Genomic DNA, 18,547 nt, shown 5'->3' on the forward strand with positions numbered 1-18,547 from the left:
CTGTAGTTCTTAACAACCATTCTCTTGATGGCCACATGGTTTGAACTTGTACTTTAAGCCCAATTCCTTCTCACCTTATTGACCTGTTACTTTATACAATGCTATTCCTTTACTGACATAGTTCTTTCCACAGTAACTTCACATCAGAGTTCACCAGTTGTTATTGTGCAGTTTATATATTTATTCACTTTGATATGGGTATATTGTATGGGAATTTATTTTATCATTGTATCGTAATCCTGTGAGATGTGATATTATGCTTATTTTACCAAAAAGAAAATAGAGGTTCACAGGCTGTAACTTACTCATTCATAGAACTAATTGCTGGAAGTGAATCCCAAGTTTATTCTTACTCAATGTTCTGTGCTTACTTTCTGGTGTACTTCTCTCTACCCTTCGTTTCTCGGCTTCATGGTTTCTTCTCACTGCTCATAGATCACTCTCTGCCTGTGTATATTTTTATTTTTGCTTCCATTTCAAACCATAGATCACTAGACAGTGCATTACAGCTGCTTTTGAGTCTAGATGCTGATAATGCTTGGTCTAAGAAATTTGTCATGAGGACAAAAGATAACCTGTGAGGAATAACCTTTGAAAGAGCAATGCACTCCAGTAATATACTGCTGTAATCGCAGTCTTCTTATCAAGGAGAGATATAATTAAAATTGGTCATTTGTATCTTCCTAATATAGTAGCTTCTAATTTTTTAGATATCCTTTTGCAGTGTCTCTTTACGAGCTTCTTAATAAGCTTCTGAGATTAAAGAGTCAAATACTGGAATGGTCATACTCATAATGTTTGAGCAATTGTGCAATCAGACATATTGTTTGAAAACCTCTAATTAGGTACCTTACAGATGTGTTTAATAACATAGCACAGTTCATATATTTGTGCTTACTCTGTAAAATACTTATATTAAAACAGTTAACATATATATTAATTGCTTGTTAAAAATAAGCAATATTTTCTGGATAGTTTTATGCTAATTCAAACTTCTAACCAGCCATGAAACCTTAAACAGTTCCCAAATGTTTCTCTAAACATATTGTATAATGTTAGCAACAATTTCCTCACCTTTAAAAGTAGAGGACTATATTACCTCTGAAATCCTTCTCAGGATTTGGTTCTATGATTTGATTTGTACTATATGTTTCTTTCTTTAGTAGATATCATATATAAGGTCAGATGCTTCTGTTCTCCATTTATGGAGATTTCCATTTTATGATCTTGGAGCTACCAAAGAAAGGTTTAACTGTATCAGACTATTACTATTAAAAACACATTCAAAACCAAACATAACAAGATTTTAAAGTAAGATAAAAGTGGTTTCTCCACAATATCCATACAAATATTGTTCACTGATGTGAGTAGTGTAGTCTTTTCTTTGTGATTCTACATTACTAGATAAAACTAAGGAAATAATGTAGTTAGTTTCTGAAGAGTAGCAGTAATAGTACATACAAATGGTTGTCCTGTTTAGATGGTATTGTTCAAGATAGATACAGTTTAAGAATAATGAGATAATTATAAGGTTAACCTAACATTAATTAACCAACATGTTTTCAGTCACTTAAATAAGTTAAGAACAAGGTGAATAAGTTCTGGAGAAATGCTAATGTACAGAATGGTAACAATACAATATTATATATTTGAAAGTTGCTAGGAGAGTAAATCTTAAAACTTCTCATCACAGGGAAAAAAAAAATGTGATCATGTGAGGTGATGGATGTTAACTTACTGTGGTATTTATTTTGCAGTATGTATATATAGGACTTCCCTCAGCTCAGCTGGTAAAAAAAAAAAAAATCTGCCTGCAGTACAGGAGTCCAGGGTTTGATTCCTGGGTTGGAAAGATTCCCTGGAAAAGGAAATAGCAACCCATTCCAATATTCTTGCCTGGAGAATCCCATGGGCAGAGGAGCCTGGCAGGCTATAGTTCACGGGGTTGCAAGAGTTGGACACAACTTAGCGACTAAACCACCACCGTGTGTGTATATGTGTGTGTGTATGTGTGTGTGTGTGTATAAAATCATGATGTTGTACACCTAAAATTAATATAATGTTATATGTCAGTTATAGCTTTAAAACAAAAAGAAAAGCTATCCCACACACAGCCCAGAATGCTAGTATGTTGAGGTTTAAGGGAGAAATATGTATTTTGTTCCAAATAGGCTTGAATATGTGCTTGAGTTCTATCAGTCACTAGCTCTGTTATACTTACAAGTTGATTAATGTTCATGGACCTCAGTTTAATCATCTGTAAAATAGGGGTACTGGGAATTATCTCACTGATTTGTGAATATAGTTGTTGTTCAGTCGCTAAGTCATGTGTGACTCTTTGTGACCCCATGAACTGTAGCACACCAGGTTTCCCTGTCCTTCACTCACTCCTGGAGCTTGCTCAAACTCATGTCCATTGAGTCAGTGATGCCATCCAAACATCTCATCTTCTTTTACCCCCTTCTCCTCTTGCCTTCAATCTTTCCCACCATCAGGGTCTTTTCCAATGAGTTGGCTCTTCATGTCAGGTGACCAAAGTATTGCAGCTTCAGCTTCAGCATCAGTCCTTACAATGAATATTCAGGGTCGATGTCCTTTAGAATTGACTGGTTTGATCTCCTTGCAGTCCAGGGACTCTCAAGAGAATCTTCTCAAGAACCACAATTCAGAAGCCTCAGTTTGGCACTCAGTCTTCTTTATGGTCCGCCTCTCACATCTGTACCTGACTACTGGAAAAACCATAGCTTTGAATATACTGGCCTTTGTCAGCAAAGTGATGTCTCTGCTTTTTAATATGCTGTCTAGGTTTGTAATAGTTTTTCTTCCAAGGAGCAAGCATCTTTTAATTTAATGGCCATAGTCACTGTCCACAGTGATTTTCGAGCCCAAGAAAATGAAATCTGTCACTGTTTCTACTTTTTCCCTATCTATTTGCCATGAAGTAATGGGACCAGATATCATGGTCTTAATTTTTTGAATGTTGAATTTTAAGCCAGCTTTTTCACTCTCTTTCACTTTCATCAAGAGGCTCTTTAGTTCCTCTTTGCTTTCTTCCATTAGAGTGGTATCATCTGCATATCTGAGGTTGTTGATATTTCTCCTGGTAATCTTGATTCCAGCTTGTGCTTCATCCAGCCTGGCATTTCAAATACTCAGTACAATGTCCAACCCATAGAAGGCATTCAACAAATGGCATTGCTATTGTGGTTAACCACAGATGGGTTTTGTTTTTGTTTTTTATTGAAATCTAGTTGATTAACAATGTTCTGGTAAATTCTGCTGTGTAGCAAAATGATTCATATACACACACACACACATGCTCACAAACACATTCTTTTTTATATTCAGTACATTGAATATAATTCTCTGTGCTATACAATAGGACCTTGTTGTTTATTGATGCTCTATATTTAACAGTTTGCATCTGCTAACCCCAAACTCCCACTCGGTCCCTCCCCTACACGCCCCCCTCTTGGCAACCACAAGTATTATGGTATTTGTCTTTCTCTTTCTGATTTACTTTACTTAGTGTGATAATCTCTAGTTCCATCCATGTTGCTACAAATGGCGTTATTTTGTTCTGTTTTATGACTGAGTAGTATTACATTGTATTATACATGTGTGCCCCACCATTGTCTTTTATTCATCTGTTGAAGGACATTTAGGTTTCCATGTTTTGGCTATGGTGAATAGTGCTGCTTTGAACATGTGTCTTTTTGAATTATAGTTTTATCTGGGTATATGCCCAGGAGTAGGATTGCTGGGTCATATGTCAACTCTGTTTTTAGTTTTTAGAGGAATCTCCATATTGTTGTCCATAATGGTTAGACCAGTTTACATTCCCACCAACAGTGTAAGAGGATTCCCTTTTGTCCACACCCTCTTCAGTATTTGTTATTTGTAGACTCTTTAATGGTGGTCCATCTGACCAATGTGAGGTGATACCTCATTGTGGTTTTGATTTGCATTTCCCTGATAATTAGCAGTGTTGAGCATCTTTTCATATGCCTGTTGGTCATCTGTATGTCTTCTTTGGAGAAATGCCTATTTATTTCTGCCCATTTTTTGATTGAACTGTTTGGTATTTTTTTGTTGTTGAGTTGTATAAGTTGTTTGTGTATTTTGAAAATGAATCCTTTGTCAGCTACATTGTTTGCAAATATTTTTTCCCATTCTATCGGTTGTATTTTCATTTTGCATATGGTTTCCTTTGCTGAAGCACAGATGTTTTTAAGTTTTATCAATTTAAGCAGCATGTTTGGCAGTTTCTTTATAATGTATATAACTTAATAGAGTACATAAGTTTTAAAGTATATAAATACACACACTTATCATGGGACCCAGCAATTCCACTCCATGGTGTTTACCTAAGTAAGAGAAATGAAAGCATATTTCCACAAAATTATCTATAAACAAATGTTTATAGCAGCTTTATTAAAACTACCAAAAACTGGAAACAATCCAACTGTCCATCAACTGGTGAATGAATATACAGATTATAGTACATCCATGCAGTGGAGTACTGCTCAGTGATACAGAGGAATGAACTACTAATCCGTGTAATAATATGAATGAATCTTTAAAAGCATTAAGTAAAAGAAGCCAAATTCAAAAGGCTGTCGACTATATAATATTTATATGATGTTCTAGAAATGGGAAGACTATAGCAGTAAAAATAAAAAATCACATCACTGGTTGTCAGGAATTACATGTAAAGAAAGGACATTGATTGCAGTATTGCACAAGGGAACATTTTGGGATAATGAAAATATTCTGTGTCTTGATTGTCATTGTTATAACAGAACTTGATAAACTTGTGAAAATTTATACAACTGTACACCAAAAAATGGGTGAATTTTTACTTTGCCTCAGTTATAGCTCAAATGGCCTACCTAAAAAATTCATGTATGTATATATTTATATATGTTATGAATGTTTTACTTTGATAAAATTTTTACCTGAAAATGTAAGTTTAAAAAAAAGTTATACTTTTGTACAATGTTTGCCTAAATCTATGACCATATAATCGTCCCTTGTTATCCAGAGGAGATTGGTTCTAGGAGCCCCACAGATACCAAAATCTGCAGTGTTCAAGTTCCTTAATTGGCCCTCCAGTATCTGCATATATGGAACCTGTGGATAGGGAAGGCCAGCAATACTTAGAAATTTTGACTCACTGTAGGCTTTGCTCAAAAATATATTTAAAGTGTATGTTCAAGTTTAGAAATGTATAAACAATCAGATATATTATCTGTAAATACATAACTATATTGTAAAAGTATAAAATACTCTTGAAAATGATGAACCCAAATTCATGGAAATGTTTCACTTTGAGGTTGGAGGGAAGGAAGGAAATGTGATTAGTGAGTGCAACACATGGGTTGGGATAAAAGATTTCCTTTTTAATAAAAAGCAAAATAGCAAAACTTCTTTTAAATCTAAAACAAAGTTTTTAATAGTATGTAAAGATACCATCAATATTGTAAATAGATTTATTTGGTTGTAGATATATATATATGCTTGTATATATATTTCTAGAAGGATATACAACAAACAGGTAACTTGAAATCTCAGAATATTTGTAGTTTGAAGATTAGGGGTGGGAGATTGACACGTAATTACCAAAAATATGGGAAATATGATGCCAAAGAAATAGGCAAAAATATCTTGTTTGCTAATTTTTATTGTTTTGGGGATTACATATATTTTTGACCTGCAATGTGATGGAAAGAATCAACACAACTGAGTAACTAACACTTTCACTTTTCTTTCAATAATGAAACTAGGAAATGCAATAGGTATAAACAGTGCATGTAAATTAATTAAATTTTCTTACATTGTTTATACTCTTTGTGACCCCATGGACAGTAGCCCACCAAGCTTCTCTGTCCGTGGAATTCTCCAGACAAGAATACTGGAGTGGATAGTCCAGTATCCCCTTCTCCAGGGGATCTTTCCAACCCAGGGATCGAACCCAGGTCTCCTGCTTGCAGGCAAATTCTTTACCTTCTGAGCCACCAGGGACATTACACTGCATATATCATAAATCCAACTGAAAGTAGCCTATGCAAAAAAAGAAAAAACTCATGTGTCCAAGAAATGAATCTGGATCTGTCTGGTGTACAGGGATCCACGACACAAATGATGTCATCAAGGTTCAATGTTCTTCTAGGGCTATCAGGATGGACTACTCTGTTTGAACAATCTAGACCCTATAGGGATGCCCCCAGTGGTCCAGTGGCTGGGACTCCACATGCCCAATGCAGGGGACCTGGGTTCAATCCCTGGTCAGGAACTGGATCCCACATGCTGCAACTAGGAGCTTGCATGCCACAGCTAAAACATCCTGTGTGCCAAAGCTTAAAAAAAAAGATCCCACATGTCGCAATGAAGGTCAAAGATCGCGTGTGCTGCAACTAAGACCGGCACAACTAAATAAATAAATAAATATTTTTTAAAAAATTCTAGATCATATATACTTGAGTACCTGAGGTAGTGGGGAAGGAAGTTCATCCTAGCCACCAAACAGGATTACTGTGCCATAAGGTAATGGTATTTACTCACCCCTAAAAAAGTTGACCAGATAAATGTGTATCTGATAAAGTAGCGGAAGGAGCTTGTAAGGCCAGAGGTTTATAATAGCTTTGAACATAGTCTCCAGTGCCTAGATATAAGATCAGGCATTTGAAGTAATAAATCAAATGGGTTGCTATGAAGCAACACCAAATCTTCATGGTGAACTGGGTGTAGGAAGAGGAATAAAATGTTCATTTTTACCCAAAGCAAGGAAATTTATGTACAGTTCTCACAACCCATTTTCACTGCAGAAATTTCTTAGGCATAATCTTTGTTATGCCTTTTTCCTGCTACAACATTGCTGGGTTTGCTTTTTGCTTTGTGTTTGGGTTTGTTTTTTGGTTTTCTGCAGAAGTACTGGGTACAAAAGCTTAAAAATAATCATCTCAGGTTCTTAACACTGTCCCATTGTTATTTATCAAATTCTCAATTACCTGTCAAATAGTTGATATTTCTTAAATTACATGCAACAGGATGTCTGATGTTTTGTAAGTTTAATGTGAAATATTTGGGGGGCGATTCTTTTTGGTTTCTTATTAATCACAGTGGGTATTCGGTCATGCAAGTTACCCTTTCAGTTACATTTTATAGTATACTGAAAATTAGCAAAGCTGTTAATTATTGGCATCAAGAACCAGCTTTAAATGCTCTTTTAAAAATAATTTTTGAGACTATTTCATTCATAATTCTAGAATGTGACATGTTAAAGCAAGCACTTGAACATCTTAAATCTAATTAAAAGTAACTCTGTTAGGATTTGCTAGTGCAGATAGCTAATTAATTTGGTGCTTAATTTTTTATGTAAAAGTTTAAACTGCTATTTTTTATAATTCTGCATTATTAAAATAGAAAAGTGGCACTATTTAATGTTTATTTATATTACACTCATTAATTTTCCTATGATCAGATTTCACAATTTATCTTATGACTTCATTCTTATGCAAGAAAATAATTTCAGTAAAATCATATGAGTTAAGCAAAATTAATGAATTTTGTTCAACCTCCAACTTTTGATTACTTTTTAATTATTACCTTTAGTGCAGTTTGTGACATGTATGATAACAATTTGCTTCATGTTATCTATCAAACACATTTAAAGTAAAAGACAGCCTTTTTCATGCAAATTAAACTTTAAATAAGCAAAATTAAAGTCTGACTTACCAGTACCATACTTTAAAAGGCAGGTTGATAACTTTTTTTGACTATGCTGGAAATTTTGGGAATGATGTTTGGAAGGTACAATTCTTTTAAAATTACTATTGAACTCTATTGAAAAACTGGTTAAGACTCTTTAAAATTTGACTATTTTAAGCCAAGATGAACAATAGCAACCCTTGAGTAAAATATCTCCAACATTCAAAATTACTGCCATTCTCCCTTTAGAGATTTTTTTTTCCTGCAGAAAAGGAATTGAAGAGGTTAAGTCATATCTGTAAAAATCAGGTTGTAGTCTTGTGCAATATTTTCATGTTAAATATCAAAGATGGCTTAACATATTTAGAATTTTCTGAGTTTCTATTAATAAAGTTAAAAGAAAATCTAGCGATCAGGCAGTGGAGCCACATAAAATTTATATGTGAAACAGCCATTGTGCTTATCTCTATTCTAGATAATGCTCTGAACCCGTGTTCCACATTCTGAATTCTGTGTGTAAAGTTAAACATTGCAGAAAGGCATATATCTGATGATACAGATGAATAAGATTGAAGTTTAGTAATGAGCAAAGTTGGTAAATTAAATATGTTCATGTCTTTAATATTTCTGTTATTAATATAATCGAATTATTTTGTGGGAAATTATGAACCACTACTAAAAATATTGATGGGTTTTTAAACTCCCAGAAATTAAAGACTTCTATTCATACTATAGTAGTGTATTTTAAGGTACCCAACTGCTAGTAAATTCCTTAAAATGTTATTTACTTGCAGGCAAAGTTGTTAGCTATGCAACAAGCCAGAGAAACCGCAGTTCAGCAGTACAAAAAACTGGAAGAAGAAATCCAGACACTTCGAGTTTACTACAGGTAAAATTCTTTCTATCCTGGGCATAAAAAAATGTTAGTTTAGAAAATGTTTCTACCCAGTTTTATAGTGGTGAATGAGGAAATACCTCAGTGAAATTTAACATTATACACTTAAGACATTTTTGTAATTTTAAAATGATTCAGGCATAAAATATTTATTATTCTACCTTGTTTCCTTTTGGTATTGGGTAAAGTTTAAATTGAGACTCCCATTATAAAATGGGAATTATAAAGTTTACGTAACTCTTAACCAGTTGTCTAAATGGAACCTGCTTACGTCTTGAATTATTTGCTCATCTAAATGGCACCTCTGAAATGAAGGCATATATTTTAAAAATAGTACATGAATACCAGTAATAACAGCCTTTCAACTATCACAGTATGAGAAGTTTCTAAAGAAATTCCACTAAAAGATTTTTATGACTAATTTAATTTATGCTCCAAGATTAGTTGTAAAATTAATTCAGTAGGTCACACTGGCATTTTTTAATGAATAGAGATAGAATAGAAAATGTCAAGAGTGAGGTAAGGGTAAATATTGTTTTGTGACATTTTTGTTTCAGTTTTGTGTTGTGTGTGAGACAGAAGATTGTGTCTGAGCTACATGTAAAATATATTTTTTCACGGTGAATCATAGGTTTTTTTAATAAAAGGTTTGAAAATGATGTACAAGGCACTGCATATTTTTAAATACTTATGAAGTTTAAAAATACTCAAGTATGAAATGGAAGAATTCACTAACTAGAGCTGTAGGTTATTAAAAGGTTTTTTAAACATTTTGATCTCCTCAAAATAATGTTCAGTGCATAAAATTCAATTAAATCAAAATCAGTTTTATTGAAATAAAATTATGAAGGTATTACATTGTGATATATTAATGCACTAATACATTAAATAACTATCTAACAGCAAGTCTATTAAAAACTGTAATTTTGAAGTAGTGATAACTATAAATAATATTTTGAAGATGACTGAAATGTGACCTGAAAATACCAGTGGTTTCTATGGGCTCAAAGTCTCAAGAACCACTAATAATACTACTGAAGATGTTGCCTATGTTCATAATCGTAAGAAATACTGTATTTACATGAAGAGTGAAAAACAAAGATTAAAAAATTTTTCCCATCCTCATGTTAAGAATCCATGCTCTGAAACTGTTATTTTATGTAAATGCTAATTGGTTATTGTTATAGGTTGAATTGTGTCCCTCACAAAAATATATTGACGTCTTAACCCCTAGTGCCTTGGAATGTGCTCTTATTTGGGTCTAAATAAGGTGTTTAACCAGAGAAGGCAATGGCACCCCACTCCAGTACTCTTGCCTGGAAAATCCCATGGACGGAGGAGCCTGGTAGGCTGCAGTCCATGGGGTCGCTAAGGGTTGGACATGACTGAGCGACTTCACTTTTCACTTTCATGCATTGGAGAAGGAAATGGCAACCCACTCCAGTGTTCTTGCCTGGAGAATCCCAGGGACGGGGGAGCCTGGTGGGCTGCCGTCTATGGGGTTGCACAGAGTCGGACACGACTGAAGTGACTTAGCAGCAGCAAGGTGTTTAACAGAGCTAATCAAGTTAAAATGAGATCATTAGCATGGGCTCTAACCCAATATGACTGAAGTTTTTATAAAAAGTAGAAAATTAGCCACAGAGACACGGGCATAGAGGGAAGACTATGTGAAGACCCGGGGCAAACACGGCCTTGTGCCTGGGAAGACATGAAATATTACAAGCAAATGAATACCAAGGATTGGAAGCAAATGCCCAAAGCCAGAATAGGCACCAGGAGCATTCTCCCTTACAGCCTTCATGGAAGACACAATCCAGCTGAAACCATGATTCTGGACTTGTAGCCTCCAGAACTGTGAGACAATAAATTTCTGTTGTTTTAAGCCCCCTAGTTTGGGTACTTTTTTACAGCAGCTCAGGAAACTAATACAGTTACCAAATTCCAAGTATGTTTGGTTGATGACTGACCATGGGGAATCATTTGCTTACAATTAGAATCAGTAGGTATGTGGGCAACCACAACCCTGGTAGTAGTTGAAGATGGCAAATCCTTTTTTTTTTTTAAGAGCATGAATATAACAGTCTTTCCTCCCAGGTGGCGCTTCTGGTAAAGAACCTGCCTGCCAAGGCAAGAGACATAAGAGATGCCGGTTTGATCCCTGGTTGGGAAGATCCCCTGGAGAGTACCCATGGACAGAGGAGCCTGGCAGGCTGCAGTCCATAGGGTTGCAAAGAGTTGGGCACAACTGAAGCAACTTAGTACACACTTGTATATTTTACAGTAGTGGATTCTCAGCTGTAATTATGCAATAGCATCACTTGAAGAGCCTCTAAAAATCCTGATCCCCATCCCATCCAAAACTGATTACTTCAGAGTCTCTTGGAGTAAGACTCTGCTTTGGTGTGTTTAAAGCTCCTTAGAAATTCCCATGTGCAGCCAAGTTTGAAGGCTGCCAGTTTAGATGCACACTTCAGTTGGCTGCATTAAGTTAGGGTTACTTCTTGGGAGAATAACAGAAGCCTTTATTAAGACTTATGAATACTGTGTGGTTTGTGCTTAGACCTTGGCTGTTGCGGTATGGTATTAAGTCTTTTCACCCCATTGATAGGGAGAGTTTTTATGGCACCTTCTTCTGCCATGAGATAGGTCAGCAGGTGTTCGGTCATTAAAGTGACAGTGTCCGAGAATGCTGAGGGTGATGTGCTAATCTTGCATAAGTTGACCTTACTTACTGAAAAACAAACCTTGATACTCCTTCTCTTTGTTGAATTGCAGAGGATTACTGAAAGATTTTTTAAAATTATGTGGATTAAACATTTATCTTTCAAAGACTTTTTAAAATCTACATGAATCTAACAGCTACATCACCTCTTTTAAATAGTTAACAATTATTGGCTCAAAGATAAGCTTCACAAAGACCCCTCTCACTGCTACTTTTTTTAAAATTGCTGATAATGTAGTAAAGCTACAGAGATTTGCAGTTAGACAGCCCTGCCTTTTATAACCTTATATAAATGAACCTCTCCAAGACCATTTTCATTTTATAAAATGAGAATTATAGTACCTACCACATAGAGGTTTTGTGTTGTTTTGTTTTTTATGGCCAGGCCACACAGCTTGTAGGATCTTAGTTCCCTGACCAGGGATCAAACCCATGCCCTCATCAGTGAAAGCACAGAGTTCTAACCACTGGACCACCAGGGAATTTTCTGGAATTGTTATAAGTACTTGCAACCCTTCACACAGTGTTTGGCTGATTATTAGTGTTCAACCAATGTTAAATTCAGAAAACTAACATCATGGCATCTGGTCCCATCACTTCATGGGAAATAGATGGGGAAACAGTAGAAACAGTGTCAGACTTTATTTTGGGGGGCTCCAAAATCATTGTAGATGGTGATTACAGCCATGAAATTAAAAGACGCTTACTCCTTGGAAGGAAAGTTATGACCAACCTAGATAGCATATTGAAAAGCAGAGACATTACTTTGCCAACAAAGGTCTGTCTAGTCAAGGTTATGGTTTTTCCAGTAGTCACGTATGGATGTGAGAGTTGGACTGTGAAGAAAGCTGAGCGTTGAAGAATTGATGCTTTTGAACTGTGGTGCTGGAGAAGACTCTTGAGAGTCCTTTGGAGTGCAAGGAGATCCAACCAATCCATTCTAAAGGAGATCAGTCCTGGGTGTTCTTTGGAAGGAATGATGCTAAAGCTGAAACTCCAGTACTTTGGCCACCTCATGTGAAGAGTTGACTCATTGGAAAAGACTCTGATGCTGGGAGGGATTGGGGGCAGGAGGAGAAGGGGATGACCGAGGATGAGATGGCTGGATGGCATCACCGACTCGATGGATGTGAGTTTAAGTAAACTCTGGGAGTTGGTGATGGACAGGGAGGCCTGGCATGCTGCAGTTCATGGGGTCACAAAGAGTCGGACATGATTGAGCGACTAAACTGAACTGAACTGAATGTTAAATTTCTTTTTACAACAAGTCAGTGAGGTAAGAGTAGAATTAAAAACAATATCACTGAAGCCAAGGAAGGAGATTTTAATTTAAAAAATTTTTTGAAGTCAAATGTTTCTAAATGGTTAAGATATGAGCAAAAAGTATCCCCTTTGTTTGAAATGAGGTGGCCATTATGGACATCTATAAGAGTAGTTTTAATAGAGTATTAGGTATAGAAGCCAATTTTTTTGGAAGTTCAAGAGTGATTTGAGGGAGAGAAGAATAGCAGTTTGAACTATCAGTTTGAGTGGTCCTTGAAGAAACCTGAATAAGAAAGATGTTATAGCTAAGAAGAAAGCAAAGTGGGTTAAGGATTATGTCTCTTGTTTTTGAAAAATGGCAGACATTTGAGCATGTTTATGAGTCGTTGGAAAGAGCCAAGAGAGAATTGTTCTAGAACAGAATCCCCCCAAATATAAAAAGAGATGGAATTAAGAATCTGTAGAAGAGTTTGCCTTGAGCAGGAAGATGGTCACCTTGTGCTTATAGACAGGAGTAAAGGAGATAAGAATAGCTATGAATATAAATAAATTTAAGCTCACAGTTAAGTTTCCTTTTTAAGGTATAGAAAACATTCTGTGAGGATAGTCAGGAATTTATTTTAAATAGAATAGGAATAAGATCTCTGGGATATAAAACTCTAGGAAGAAAGAGGCAATTTCCAGAAACAATAAAATTTAAATTTCCTGGAATCCCAGATTCTAATTTAAGTGAAAGTAAACAATATTTCTTACACACCCACATAGATGGTAGTTACAGATCCATACATGAAACACAACTAACTCATAGAGATAGTACTCTTTTTTTTTTTTTCTTCAAAGTTTCCTCTGCTATAGAAGACAGGGGGAAGAGTTTCATATTTATTGTGAAGAAAGCCAAGACTGACTCTGTAATTTTCATGTGTGTTTGCATGTGTATGTGTATGTCATAATAGGTAATCTATTTTTTAAAAAAGTTTAAGAAAAAATGCACTTTGTTATTCAGATCAATTTTACACATAAATATATATGCATATATATATATACACATACATGTATATGGTCATGTCAAAGAAAGTTGCTTATCAATAACTAAGAAAAAATACACTAAGAAAAATATAGGAATAGGACAAGAAGCTAGAGCCAGGAGTAAGTCAGCTTGCATATTTACCATGAAACAGCAAAAGAATAAACGTCAAGAATAATTCTGTCTTAAACTTTCCAACAGCCAAAGCAAAAGAGGATATGTGATCAGTCATTAGTGTTAGGGGCATATTAAAATATGCTAATGACTTTTATTCTTCTTGATATTGATCTTCTTCTTTCTAATTTTTTTTCTAAAAAGTTGTTTTTTTAAGCTGGGTTATACCAAGAGCTACTGTTTATTCTAAGCGTTTCATTTCCCCGAATGGGAATAGGAGTATGGACGTATGTATTACGAGATTTTTCTATTCTGTTTGTTTCCTTTGAGTCCTAGAAGACTTTGAATACTGAGGAAAGGAAATGTTGGCCATTGTGTCCTTTGGCACAGTTAAGGACGGGGCAGGTGAGGTGAATGGGTAGCGATGGTAAACTTACCAGTATAAGTGATGACTCCTTCACATTAAAGCAGAGGATAGCAGGAGAGGAATCAATGTGAGGTTTTAAAATAAATTTTATTATTACAAAAGTGCTATTAGTAAAGTATTAGTGCCTTCCTTTCTGCCAAATACTGAGTTCATCTACAACAGCTTCATTAGTGTAAATCTAAACTGTTTCATCAGGGAAGAATCTTAAACTTGTAGGAGTTAGATTTGTATTTAGTAATGATTTTTTCCTGTTCTTTAAACCTGTAGTGCTGCATTCCTAAGCTCAGGAGGCATAATAATAACAAACTCTTTTCTAATCGAGAGAAAGCCTAAGTTTCAATGTTTGCTGATTTTATAGTAGTTCTGTATTTACTTCTGCTTAAAAAAAGTGTAAATTCAAGTGTGTAGATAGGAATTAGATCCTGTTGTTCAGTGCCAGTAGACTAGGATTTAATATACTCATAATAGCAGCAGATTATATTTTAAATTTTTGTTGTTTTGTTCAATTCCAACTGAGAAGTTGTGATGCCTTTCAGAACATGGCAGATTTGACATTCTAGAACATCACAAATATTGAATAGTCTGTTTCATATTTGAAGGTGGTATGTTTCCTCTGATTGTAATAATATTATTTTTAAAAATTAAATAGAATGCTTGAAGTTTTGGCATAGTGAATACTGGATTAAAAATAAATCCTACTTACTGGGTTCGTGATATAGGACATTTCTAAGTCATAAAAGCCACAAAGGCAGAAACCATGTCAAATATGCTCAAAAAGAGGGTGGGATGATCTTTTTTTTCCTACATTCTTTTTATAAATTTTATTTAGTATGGGTCCTAAAATTTTACTTCTTTTCTATATCCTATTCTTCATAATCAGAAATATTACTGACTGTCGCTAGGCTCTGGGTGGGCTTGGGGTGTGTGTGTGTAATGGTGATGGTGATAGTTTCTCATTCAGTAGTCAGAACTATGCGTCAATAAGAGTCAATGGCATGCAAACTCTAGCCATGAAGCAACATTTTTCTCAATGTAAATCCCTCCTCAAGAGGGGTTGAACACTCAATCCTGAACTCTTAGTTCTGTGTTCTAATTGGACTACCCAGTGACACAAACATTTTGTTAGATCTGTATTTTTGTTGGAATTAATTATCATGGAACTGTATTATGGAACCATACTGCCAAAACAGTAATAAAAAATCGAAAGAGCATCTTTGCTATTAACCAAACTTTTTTTCTGATGTAGACAAGCTCCAGGCTTTCTAGGCTTCAAGATCTTTAACTTGGACTTGAGGATTTCTCTAGTTCTAATATTCTGTGACATCTCTAACCATTTTGTATGAAGTAGATTAGATTTTTTTGTTTAGTGATATTTGGAATTAAGAACTAGTTTCTTATACCAGTGAGTTGCACCTGTTTGTGAATGATCTAAGATGCTTACTATGACAATTAGGGAGATGATTTTTTTTAATGTTTTTTAAAACTATAAAGTACTGTGCCAAGGAAATGTATTAATAGTATCATTGATCAAAATACTTTAAATGTTTTTGCTTTATTGACATATAAGACAACAATTAAATAACTACAGAGGCTACCAAAATATTTTATGTCTTCTATGACTTTGAATTTAGAAGGACATTTTTTTTTTGCACTGACTTTCACTGTTTTCTGTGCCTTATTTTAACATAAAAGTTCAACATGAATAGCTCTCAACTGCTCCTTTTTATTCTGTAAAATGGTTCAGCTTCCTCTTTGAAGAACATTTAACAAAATATTTTGCCATTTAATTATCATGGTTAGCAAAAGGTCCAGACTTAGAATGGGGCCTGCTAATTATAGATCCTGGAGTTTGCCATCTATTAACATCATTTTCATCAGCTTGAGAAAAAATTAATTTTTTATTTTGGTAAATAAAAAAGTAAAGTGTTTCCCTTGGTCTTGGCACTATTATTAGAGTTCTACAGTTGCTTGTTCCCTTCTGCATAGGTAATCTTTGATTTGTCCCTTTATAAAATTTAATTAGTAACCAAATTCTGCTAGATTTTTCCTTGCAATGTCTCCTTCCTCTGCAAAATTCCTACCTTAGACTAGTCTTGTATAATTTCATGCCCAGCCTTTTCATCCACTTGTCTCCATTTCTTACTTCTCTTAAGACTACTGAAACATTATTTTCAACCTCTCAATCAGATATCAACAGTATTTAGTAATATCACATTGTGTGTGTGTGCATGCATGCGCGCGCACTCAGTCATGTCCAACTCTTTGCAACCCCATGGACTGTAGCCCACCAGGCTCTTCTGGAATGGAATTTTCCAGATAAGAATACTGGAGTGGGTTCCCATGCCCTCCTCCAGGAGATCTTCCCAATCCCGGGATCGAACCCTTGTCTCTTATGCCTCCTGCATGAGCAGGCAGATTCTTTACCACTGCACCACCTGGGAAATACCACATTACCTGTACAATAAATTCCAGACCCTTTAACCTAACACTTGCGAACCTTTGATATTGCTGCCACCTCTATCTCTGGTTTAGTGTTCCACCAATCATCTTTTTATCTTCTGGTTTCATTCATATTTGTGTCAGTGGTGCTAGTACACTACCTCACACACAATAAGCACCCAACAAATATTTGTTATACTAAATTGACTATTATTTGTACTCTCAAAATGAATTATTCACTGTTTCCTGGCCATACCCCAAATTTCCCACTTCACTGCTTTCTTTTTACTTCATCTTACTCCTGGAATTCTCCCAATCTCTGCCTATCAGATTCTTACTGAGCCTTCAAAACACAATTTAAGAACTATTCTGGTAATCTTTTTCTGATCTTCTCAACCGGAAGTGATCTCATTCTATCTAACATTAACTATAATTATATATAGTGCTGTCTCATCATACATACCTCTTGCTCACCTGTATAACACCTTTATGAATATTTCTCTTAATTTCCCTTCTAAGGATTGTATTTTTTGTATATTACAAGCCTTCACTAATATTTGCCAAGCAAATGAATAGACAGTCAAATTTAACAGTAGATTGAAAGTCTCTTCAGATTAAAACTTTCTTCTGTAGAGTGATAGTGTGTGCAATGCACATAATAAGAACTCAGTGATGAGTAAATTGATTGAAAATAACATGGACCTAGTTCAGCTTTTCAGTTAGTCGTTTGTAGGCCTGTGGGGCTAAACAAGGTCTTTATATGATAAAGTATCTTATCTGGCAACAAAGTTTCTTTTCTTTTAGACCAACAGTGTTCATATTTGAAAACCATTATCAGTAACATTTGTTTGGATTTTACCTTTCTTAAAATTTAGAATTAAAAAGTGTTGGGTGGGGGGGCTAAGGCAGACTAAATAGAGAAGACCCTGCATGCATTGAAATAAGAGTGTAAACTTCTAAAGCCATTCTAGAGAGCATTATCCATTACCTAGGAATTTGGCACCTGTGTATATTCCTTGAATAAATTCTCACAGGTCCAATTAAAAAAAATGTGTAGGAAACAGTAGCATTATTCCATATTCATTTGCAACATTGTTTCCCAAGGTGAAAAAGAAAAGCTGGAAGATCTGCCCATGTGGGATCCTTAGCATGGCAAGTGTGTTAGGGTTCTCCAAAGAAACAGAACCAATAGACTGTTTATATACAGGGAGGGAGATTTATTTTAAAGAATTGTGTGCTGTACTCAGTCACTTCAGTTATGTCCAACTCTTTACAACCCTATGGACTGTAGCCCACCAGGCTCCTCTGTCCATGGGATTCTCCAGGCAAGACTACTGGAGTGGGTTGCCATGCCCTCCTCTGGGGGATTTTCCCAACCCAAGGATTAAACCCCATCTCTTACGTTTCCTGCATTGGCAGGCAAATTCTTTACCACTAATGCCAACTGGTAGCTTATGCAGTTGTGGGTACTGGTAAGTCTAAAATCTGCAGGGCAAGTCAGCTGGTTAGAGAACCAGGAATGAGTTGTGGTTGTAAGTCCCAAGATGCAGAATTCCTTCTTCCTTGGGAGATCTCAGTCTTTCTCTTAAAGCCTTCAACTGATTGGCTGAGGCCCATCCATATTATGGAGACTAATCTGCTTTCCTTAAAGCCTACTGATCTAAATATTAATCATATTTAAAATATACCTTTATAGCAATATCTAGACCAGTGGATGAACAAACAGCTGAGCACCATAGTCTAGCTGCATTGACACATAAAATTAACCATTATACCTGTGCTTTTCAACAATTAGCTGAGGCTAAGTAGAGGCTACCTTCCCTAAAAGGGGCCAGTATTTACCATTTTTCCACATTTTCCATCCTGCTTTTGTTGTTTTCAGTTGCTCAGTCATGTCCAACTCTTTGTGACCCCATGGACTACAGCACGCCAGGCTTCCTTGTCCTTCAG

The 18,547-nt window shown here is 35.4% G+C and overlaps 1 protein-coding gene across 7 annotated transcripts in view; it reads left to right on the forward strand.

The window, feature by feature from the left end:
• The window catches only part of MIPOL1 (mirror-image polydactyly 1), a 327,488-nt gene that overhangs the window by 185,723 nt on the left and 123,218 nt on the right, over positions 1-18,547 (forward strand). For all 7 annotated transcript variants that reach the window (XM_069558753.1, XM_069558756.1, XM_069558759.1 and 4 more), the window contains one exon: positions 8,505-8,599. In XM_069558753.1, coding sequence (XP_069414854.1) covers positions 8,505-8,599 — 95 coding nt within the window. The remainder of the gene's footprint in view (positions 1-8,504; positions 8,600-18,547) is intronic.

Source organism: Ovis canadensis, chromosome 18 (genome assembly GCF_042477335.2).
Source record: "Ovis canadensis isolate MfBH-ARS-UI-01 breed Bighorn chromosome 18, ARS-UI_OviCan_v2, whole genome shotgun sequence".
NCBI classification, from domain to species: domain Eukaryota; kingdom Metazoa; phylum Chordata; class Mammalia; order Artiodactyla; family Bovidae; genus Ovis; species Ovis canadensis.